The sequence below is a fragment of the Salmo salar genome, chromosome ssa09 (genome assembly GCF_905237065.1).
Source record: "Salmo salar chromosome ssa09, Ssal_v3.1, whole genome shotgun sequence".
In the NCBI taxonomy this organism is placed as follows: domain Eukaryota; kingdom Metazoa; phylum Chordata; class Actinopteri; order Salmoniformes; family Salmonidae; genus Salmo; species Salmo salar.
This window is the reverse complement of record NC_059450.1, coordinates 40,732,085-40,742,500: the sequence shown is the minus strand read 5'-3', so window position 1 is coordinate 40,742,500 and position 10,416 is coordinate 40,732,085. Positions and strand designations below refer to the sequence as shown.

Genomic DNA, 10,416 nt, shown 5'->3' with positions numbered 1-10,416 from the left:
AAGACATGTTCTGGAACAGATTAAAGACATGTTCTGGAACTTTGGCGACTACCAAGTATTCTTTAACCCCTGTGCGGCCTCGACATCCAGCGAAAAATCATATCGCCATTAGCATAACAAAATGTAATACTTTTTTTTTTTCAATATTTTTTTCAAATTATATCATTTTATAGATACACCTCTCCTGAATCGAACCACGTTGTCCGATTTCAAAAAGGCTTTACAGCAAAAGCAAAACATTAGATTATGTTAGAGGAGTATATCGTAAAAGTAGCCACATAGCCATTTTCCGACCAACCACATGCATCACAAATAACCAAAAAACAGCTAAATGCAGCACTAACCTTTAACAATCTTCATCAGATGACACACCTAGGACATCATGTTACACAATACATGCATTCTTTTGTTCGATAAAGTTCATATTTATATATAAAAATAGCATTTTACATCGGTGCGTAACGTTGACTAACTATTTTCCCTCAAATGCATCCGATGAAACAGAGCTACAATTTACTAAATTACTATTCGAAAACATTTTTAAAATGTAATACTGTCATTCTAAGATTTATAGATGAATATCTCTTGAAAGCACCTGTAATGCCAGATTTAAAATTAACTTTACTGGGCGATGAAAGGGGATGCGATACTCTGAAAAATAGGCTAACGTTACAGGTCAGCGCCATCTTGGAACAATCGCATATCACATCTAGTCTTGTATACTATTGTCAATAATCCCTTACCTTTGGTTGTCTTCATCAGAAAGCACTTCCAGGAATCCCAGGTCCACTACAAATGTATTTTCGTTCGAAAAAAATACTCCTTTATGTTCCAAGAGCTTGTTCTTGTTAGCGCGTCTGAAGGCTGATCCAAATGCTCCGTCGGCCGCGGGACAGCCATTTCGAGAAAAAGCATTTTTTTTCCATTTAGGTTCGTTCAAACATGTCAAACGTTGTATAACATAAATCTTCAGGGCGTTTTTCAACAAGAGAGCCAATAAGATTCAAGGAGGATGATTGCATTGTCTTTCAAAACGTTTTGAAAGGGGAGGGAAGCCAGGGCCGCCGGCGTCATAATGGTGATGGCCCTCCTCATGTGACCAAATTCAACAGCGTCTCATTCATTCAGTTTTAACAGTAGGAGACTCAAACCACTTTGTAAAGACTGGGGACATCTAGTGGAAGCAATAGGAAGTGCTCAATGAACCATAGCTCACGGTGTGATTAATAGGCAACGTGATGAAGTTGAGTTCGCAATTCAGAATTCCACTATCTGTTTCGATCTGTCACGGGGTTTTGACTGCCATATGAGTTCTGTTATACTCACAGACACCATTCAAACAGTTTTAGAAACTTTAGGGTGTTTTCTATCCACAAGTATTAATTATATGCATATCCTAGCTTCTGAGTTTGAGTAGTAGGCCGTTTAAAATGGGCATGAATTTTTTTCAAAATGCGCTGTGGCGCCCCCTATCCTAGGCGACCGTCAAGAGGTTAAACCTCCCGCTTTGGGCTGAATGAGTCAATGTGTAGTTCATATGTGCATAATCTATGAGTATAATTACTGGCTTACTTCAATTAGCCACAAAATCTCTAGTTTGAAAGCGACTGTTTTCTGGAAACTGTGCTGCACCATTTTCCCTACATTTTCCCCTCGTGAGCCAGCCTCCTTGAAATTTGAGTTCCAGCCAATCAGCTTTATCCCTCGCCATTTCAAATCAAATCAAATGTTATTTGTCACATGTACCGAATACAACAGGTGTAGACTTTACAGTGAAATGCTTACTTACAAGCCCTTAACCAACAATGCAGTTTAAAAAAAATACCTACAGAAAATAAGAATAACAAATAAAAGTAACAAATAATTAAAAGCAGAAGTAAAATAACAATAGCGAGGCTATATACAGGGGGTACCGGTACAGAGGGAATGTGTGGGGGCACCGGTTAGTCGAGGTAATTGAGGTAATATGTACATGTAGGTAGAGTTATTAAAGTGACTATGCAGCTAGATAATAACAGAGAGCAGCAGCAGAGTAAAAGGGGGGGGGGGGCAATGCAAATAGTCTGGGTAGCCATTTGATTAGATGTTCAGGAGTCTTATGGCTTAGGGGTAGAAGCTGTTTAGAAGCCACATGGACCTAGACTTGGTGCTCTGGTACCGATTGCCATGCGATAGCAGAGAGAACAGTCTATGACCAGGGTGGCTGGAGTCTTTGACAATTTTTAGGGCCTTCCTTTGATACTGCCTGGTATAGAGGTCCTGGATGGCAGAAAGCTTGGCCCCAGTGATGTACTGGGCCGTATGCACTACCCTCCGTAGTGCCTACATTGACTCTGTACCGGTACCCCCTGTATATAGCCTCCACATTGACTCTGTACCGGTACCCCCTGTATATAGCCTCCACATTGACTCTGTACCGGTACCCCCTGTATATAGCCCCGCTATTGTTATTTACTGCTGCTCCTAAATTATTTGTTTTTCTTATCTCCTACTTTTTTTTGTTGGTATTTTCTTAAAACTGCATTGTTGGTTAAGGGCTTGTAAGTAAGCATTTCACTGTAAATACCTGTTGTATTTGCCGCATGTGATAAATAAAAAATTGATGTTTGTGTGTAGATGGAAGGATGATCTGCAGGACCAGAGGTTGCTAGCACTTAGCCCCAGCTCAGCCTATAACAAGGTAAGTTCTGTAGTAGGTTGACAGGGCTAGCACTTAGCCCCAGCTCAGCCTATAACAAGGTAAGTTCTGTAATAGGTTGACAGGGCTAGCACTTAGACCCAGCTCAGCCTATAACAAGGTAAGTTCTGTAGTAGGTTGACAGGGCTAGCACTTAGCCCCAGCTCAGCCTATAACAAGGTAAGTTCTGTAGTAGGTTGACAGGGCTAGCACTTAGCCCCAGCTCAGCCTATAACAAGGTAAGTTCTGTAGTAGGTTGACAGGGCTAGCACTTAGCCCCAGCTCAGCCTATAACACGGTAAGTTCTGTAGTAGGTTGACAGGGATAGCACTTAGCCCCAGCTCAGCCTATAACAAGGTAAGTTCTGTAGTAGGTTGACAGGGATAGCACTTAGCCCCAGCTCAGCCTATAACACGGTAAGTTCTGTAGTAGGTTGACAGGGATAGCACTTAGCCCCAGCTCAGCCTATAACAAGGTAAGTTCTGTAGTAGGTTGACAGGGATAGCACTTAGCCCCAGCTCAGCCTATAACAAGGTAAGTTCTGTAGTAGGTTGACAGGGCTAGCACTTAGCCCCAGCTCAGCCTATAACAAGGTAAGTTCTGTAGTAGGTTGACAGGGATAGCACTTAGCCCCAGCTCAGCCTATAACAAGGTAAGTTCTGTAGTAGGTTGACAGGGATAGCACTTAGCCCCAGCTCAGCCTATAACAAGGTAAGTTCTGTAGTAGGTTGACAGGGATAGCACTTAGCCCCAGCTCAGCCTATAACAAGGTAAGTTCTGTAGTAGGTTGACAGGGATAGCACTTAGCCCCAGCTCAGCCTATAACAAGGTAAGTTCTGTAGTAGGTTGACAGGGATAGCACTTAGCCCCAGCTCAGCCTATAACAAGGCAGCATCCTGTAACACTCAGTGTGCCACTCATGTGTGTGTCTGTTGTAGATGGGGTGTGCAGTTGTCACCACCTTCTCCTAAGCAACCGCCAAAGACCCACACCAAATGGTCTCTCCAACACTGTCATCATCAGCAGGGTCGATGGCCTGTGGAGCATCGCTGCCAATCAGAAACTCCACGCCAGCCCCAATATGGCCCTGCTGTACAAAGTCAGACTGCCCCTGTTTCACACAGTCCACCATCTTTTTTAATCTGTCAATTTCTTAAAATGTTCAACGAATATCTTCAGTAAACATTTAATCAGAGCAGTTGTTCTCCACTTCCTTTACAGTCCATCTTCATCTCACGCAGCCCATTCACCAGAATGTTTATCCAATGACACGACGCCACTCTTTTTCTTTTCACCAATGCGAAGATAAAACAGAGCCCCATACTCTGTTGTAATGTTCATAAATGAAGCGTCAACATGTTGAATAGCGTCTTCCCTATGAAACACCTACTCCAATTCCTATTCCACAACGCTGCAATTTACAAAACAATGTTCAACTTGCTTCGCGCAGCACAAGAGGGAAGCACAAGTACCAATGTCCTTTGATGAGCAATGGCGCGGGAGATTTGGCTTCTGGATTCTTCTCGTTTCTCTGGGAAAATGTTTGGCACAATCATTGTTCGTTGTCACAGACATAGCACAAGTGATTCCAATAATCCGACATGCTGCATGCAATGATCCGTTAGTCCAATATCCAATGGGAGTTCTTATCCGTGGAACGGTGATTCCCTATGAAAAGCCAGTGGCACGGCAGAGAGCCGTCCATAACACGTCCACACACATACATACATACATACATACTATATATATTTTATATGCCCAATAAATGGTAACTTCACATGAAAAGAGTAATGTATAGAAACTGATTCTTGTGGACGTGTTATGGACGGCTGTCTGCTGTGCCAGCGGCTTTTCATAGAGAATCACCGTTCCTACACTAGTAAGAGCTGTATGTTCTCTCCTCTCACATGTGCTGCCAAGCTGGGTCATCAGTCTCTCTGTGCCGAATGTGGCTGTGCTTCCTGCCACTAGGAAGGCGTATGTCTGGATAACCTGGTTGCTTTTACTGTGTTTGACCTTTACTGATACAATAGCAAGTACAAATTCTTGGTCGCTGGTCACACTATGCCCAACTACTGCTTCTGATGACTGTTCTGCTGTTTCTCATCATTAAGAAGCACACTTGAGTGAGTTTGGCTACATACACCGCATTTGAGATGCTTATTGCAGTCTCTTGACGTGTCCACTTGACAAGCAACCTAAACAAATCCTGTTTCCCTTTAGGAAACCAATCTTCTCCCTGTGGCTCCTTTTCCTAAGTTGTGGACACAGCTCCAATTTGTGACTGTCGTTACAGAACAGACGTGATGTGTTGGCCTTGACTGTGGCCTTTGAGTCTTGCTCCTGGATTGTGTTGGATCTTGAATATCACCGAACACTGGATGTGTGGCCATTCTCACATGTTATTCAATGAACAGGATGAGATCAAGGAGTCTAGCACGCCTGCCATGGCGCTGCTCCTGTAACTCACAAGCAACCGACCTCCATCTCTCCCTGAGCTTGTAGGGTAGTTTCAGGATACAATTGGCTCAGCGTCGTCCGGGTTACGGTTTGGCCGGGGTAGGCCGTCATTGTAAATAAGAATTTGCTCTTATCTGACTTGCCTAGTTAAATAAAAATGAAAATAAAAATAAAAAGTAAAAATACTGGTAACCCATCGATGGTCTCCATGGAAACGAAAAATGAATAAAATAAAAAAGATTTTTTTTAAGCTGGAGGCCAGATCCATATCTTCCACTGCATTACAACAACCTCTGAGGTATAACACATAGGCATGTAATGCCTTGTGGTCTTGGGATTTTATTGCTAGGCCAGCTAAAAGCCTTCTCCATGTATGCATTGGCAATCTTGTATTCATTACCGTAAATCTCCTGTAATAAGCCCTTGGTTTTCTGATAGCCCCTATCCTAACTAGCTCTCGATCCTGCCCTCTAGTGTAGGTCTGAGATCCTGTATCTCTCTGCCATTTCCTCAAAGTAGTCCTTGTATTGTTGTTGAGTTGGCATTTCTTTCTTCCCCTGCAGATGTCAAGACCGTGAGCTTTGCTGAGGCAGCTGCTATTTCAGTTTGCAGCTCAAGTCTCCCTGTTTTCCTCTATCTTTTGTTGGTTTAATTCCTCCTCCTCGTCCTCTAGATGGGTTTAATTCCTCCTCCTTATCCTCTAGATGAGTTTAATTCCTCCTCCTTATCCTCTAGATGGGTTTAATTCCTCCTCCTTATCCTCTAGATGGGTTTAATTCCTCCTCCTTATCCTCTAGATGGGTTTAATTCCTCCTCCTTATCCCCTAGATGGGTTTAATTCCTCCTCCTTATCCTCTAGATGGGTTTAATTCCTCCTCCTTATCCTCTAGATGGGTTTATTCCTCCTCCTTATCCTCTAGATGGGTTTAAATCCTCCTCCTTATCCTCTCGATGGTGTTTGAACTTGAGAGCATCAGCCTGTGTTGTTAATGCTGCTCTGTCAGCCTCTGCGGGAGGTTTGGGACACACTGTCAGTAGGTTTAACATCATCTTTCTCACCAGGGTATTTATCAGGTTTCTCTGGTGCTGAGGCTGTACCTGAAATCCATTTGGACACAGTAACAAGAAATGCCTTAATAAGCTGCCATTTGGGTTCATAACAATTCAACCTATTTTTTTTTATTTATTTCATCCTCAGGTATCTTTTGATGATAGGAATCGATAACATCTTTGAATCTATTCAACATTTCAATGAACTGGAGCATTTTATAACATTTTTTTACTACTTCAACATTCTTATTGTCAGTCATCAGATCAGTAACAATGTTCATTTTGAAAGTCAGATTTCCCAGTTTACTTCTGGATTTGCGCATTTGGGAAACGTTCTCCTTCAAGGCCATTCCTGATAAAGGCTCCTCCACTAGCGCCATGTTGCCCCACATACACAACGCTCTCTGCAGTGGGAGAATTCTCTTCAGTCATATCCCTCAATAGGCGATCACATCAATATCTATTTCAACATGTAACCATGAACATGCATCAACAAGCGCTCCGGTGCACTGCGCTCCTTTAACAGTGTCACTATATCAATCATCTTCACACTTCAATGAATTAGGCAGCGGAGATTGGAAATCGGATTCTGTGGATTCGATCCTTTGTCCAAATAAATCACTCCAATAGCAACATTTCCATTACTTTGAATGCATGATAAATGTAGGCATAAACACTTCCATGTACCCATCAATCAGTGCAGAAGTTTGTGCATTTCTTTTCTACTCCATTCCTTGGTTATACGTCTTTCCAAACATTCCAGTTTTTAAATTCCAACAAAGTATTTTCCAGCTAAGTATTTTGACTAAATGTAGTGGCTAAATTGTCCAATATAATTGTCCCAATACAATTTCCATTCTAATTCCATTCTTAGCCACAATGGAGAGTTGTGAAATGTTAGTCTTCACGCAGACAAATCCAATGCCCAGAGTTTGATTCAAGTTGAAAATTAATAATCCATTTATTTTGATGTTCTTCTGCATACAAAAATGTAAAGAAAACTCTACCAAAACTAATTCTGATCATTCAAACTGAAGGAACATACAGCATGGTAAACATTGTCTGGTATGGTCAAAAGACTGTGCTGCCATTCCAGTCACTCCCAGAAGGCATTGGAGCATGTCTGCCTTTCAACTGTATTCTCCATTGGCCGGTAGAGGGGGTACACACACATACAACAGAAATTCAACATGAATTGGAAACATACAAAATTGTACAATATAACCTATTTGGCTCCTACACAGTGCTTTCTCTCATGTTTAAGTTTTTTCCTTCTTTCTGGTGCATGTGTGTGTGTGTGTGTGCGTGCGTGTGTGTGTGCGCATGCGTGAGTGCATGTGTGTGTGCGTGTGTGTGTGTGCATGCGTGAAGGAGAGGAGAGGAGACATACCAAGGCTGCTGTATTTTCTGTCTGTAATATGAGTCCTACGTGTGTAGGACGGAAGAGAACGAGAGGTGGAGAGGGGGAATGGATGAGAAGGAGAAAGTGGGGGGAGGGGGAGAGGGGGAACGGAAGAGAGGGAGAAAGTGGGGGAGGGAGAAAGTGGGGAAGGGGAGAGGGGGAATGGAAGAGAGGGAGAAAGTGGGGGGAAGGGGAGAGGGGGAATGGAAGAGAGGGAGAAAGTGGGGGGAAGGGGAGAGGGGGAATGGAAGAGAGGGAGAAAGTGGGGAGAGGGGGAATGGAAGAGAGGGAGAAAGTGGGGAGAAGGGGAGAGGGGGAATGGAAGAGAGGGAGAAAGTGGGGGGAAGGGGAGAGGGGGAATGGAAGAGAGGGTGCATGTCTGTTCAGGGTTGCATGTCTGTTATTCTGATCAGACAATGACACATGGACCCTATAGCCCACCTTCTCTCTCTCTCTCCCTCTCTCTCCCTCTCCTTGGAGAGGAACCAGGCTTGCCAAACCAGGAAAATCAGTGCTGCCTCGTTATGTTTACAATCTGTCCTTTATGATGTTTTTCTCAGACATATTTCCCTTCACTAAATACTCTCTTTATGTCCTCTCCTTCTGATCAGGGAAACGCCGCTGAGTGGTATTTCTGGGGTAAATCACTGTGTGACTTTGAGAGAACGTTTAGTGGTAGGACTTAGCTTCCAATTACAGAGCCTTTTTGTAGCTTTATTGACTACATACAGATGTAGGATCTTAAGCCAATTTGATACAGCAGGAAAATAACCCTGCAGCTTCAGGAAATGTGAATTATTATGTTGATTATAATGTATCGACATTTTCTGTAGTGGTTGATCCTCCATCTGTGACTATATTGGAATGTTTACAGTGGGGAAAATGGAAACCAATGATTGGGGGGTATTCTACGAGTTTTCCTATGAGCACTCTGTAATTTTCTCTAGCTTCGTCAGACAGCCCCATAATCATCCAGAGACATCAGGGTAGGAGACAGGGTTCGTCGCTGGTTCAATGTTTATGTGATACTTTGATTGAACATGTGGCTAACGAGGAGACAGCAGGATGCAATCATTTCTCAAACTTTCTTGTAAATTATGCAAGAGTTATGAGATCATCTAGAATTATCTGACTTTGTCACTCACTACTCTCTTTTACTCTCTCTCTCTCTCTCTCTCTCACTTTCTCTCTCTCTCTCTCTCTCTCTCTCTCCCTCCCTCCCTCCCTCCCTCCCTCCCTTTCTGTTTGAACCTTACAGTGACAGAGAAGACTGCTGTCCTGTTCTCAGCTGAGGGGACCAGTGCATATTTCATAGAAGACAGAAGAGAGAACCCAGTTCAGACTTTATGGAAGGGGGTAGCCAGAAATTGTTTCCATAAAACCATATAGAATTGAAGACCACAGTCAGCCAAGTCTGACTTATACACAGAAGATATGAGCCTAGGCCTCTCTCAGGCCAGAGAGAGACAGTTAGTGACATCATCATGAATGCCCCGCCCACAGGAAGCCCCAGCCAAAATATGGAGGTGAAGGTGGTCTCCCAGGAGATGGCTTTGTTTAGCAATGCCCTGGCGGCCTACACCTTCATAGCAGGTAACATTGACTGAAACATCAGGTGTACAGGTGTTCAGGTGTCTGTCAGTGTAACCTGGATAAAAAAATAAATCACTATTTTAATTTTATTTTCTGCTCTCAATCTCTTTGTCTGTCTCTGTCTCTGTTTCTCTGTCTCTCTGTCTCTCTCTCCTTCTCCTCGCTCTCTCTCTTTCTCTCTCCTCCTCTCTCTCTCTTTATTCTCTCTCTCCTCCTCTCTCTCACCCTCCTCCTCCTCTCTCTCCCTCCTCCATTCTCTCTCTCCCTCTTCCCCCCCTCTCCCTCCTCCTCTCTCCCCCCTCTCTCTCACACTCATCTCTCTCTCTCTCTCGTCTCAGACCAGCCTGAGCGAGTAACTCTGGTGTTTGTTAGTGGTGTGTGTGTGGGTCTCCTCCTCACCCTCTGTGCCCTCGTGGTCCAGATACACTGTCGCACCGACTGTCACTACGGTAACCGACGACGACATCACCCTCAGCATAGCAACAGGGATCACCACCATCACCATGGGGACCATCACTGTCACCACCATCCCCAACCTGGGAACCCTAACACAAGCAATCCCGGCGTAACCACAGAGACGAGCGGAGACAGCGAATCAGTGGACTGGGACGACGGGACTTCTGACCTATCGGCTCGACGACGGAGGCGCTTTGAGAGAATGCTGCTGCACACCAGTGTGTTCACATCCGTAGAAGGTAAATAAATACACACTACGTTGGAAACTCTTAAGTACTTAGTTGTTTTTTTATGGTTAAGTATACAGTGCATTATTTAGTTAATGTTGTTGTTTTGGTTGTGTTTTGGTCTGTAGAGTTGGAGCGAGCTCAGAGGGTTGAGGAGAGAGAGAGGATCATTCAAGAGATCTGGATGAATGGACATCCTGACGTCAACACTGTCACACGCAGCCTCAACAGATACTACTGACAGGGACAGAGAAAACAGGGCGAAAAAGAGATGGATAGACAGACAAACGGATGAGGAGAAAGAGGAAGGATAGGGATAATATATACTTTTAGACAAGGTAGCATCGAGAGGCTCATGAAGCACAGGTGTGGACGGGACTGTTAGCCAGGGAGAGAGGAGACAATGACACTGGGCCACAGAACCAGACTGATGTTACGACGGGATATGAACCCGGGGTCCCCCATTGGAGAAACCAACTTCTTGACCATTAGACCAAGAGGAAATGACCAAGACCATGACCTGACTCCACTACACTTAACCCGCAGCTTTT

General features: G+C 43.9%; 1 protein-coding gene across 1 annotated transcript in view; it reads left to right on the top strand.

Annotated features, from left to right (window-relative positions):
• LOC106611362 (protein eva-1 homolog A) overlaps positions 1-10,416 on the top strand; it is an 18,390-nt gene extending 7,974 nt beyond the window's left edge. The window contains exons 2-4 of the mRNA XM_014211519.2: positions 8,848-9,182; positions 9,521-9,877; positions 9,994-10,416. Of these exons, the coding sequence (XP_014066994.1) occupies positions 9,074-9,182; positions 9,521-9,877; positions 9,994-10,106 (579 nt within the window). The 5' untranslated portion in view covers positions 8,848-9,073 and the 3' untranslated portion in view covers positions 10,107-10,416. The remainder of the gene's footprint in view (positions 1-8,847; positions 9,183-9,520; positions 9,878-9,993) is intronic.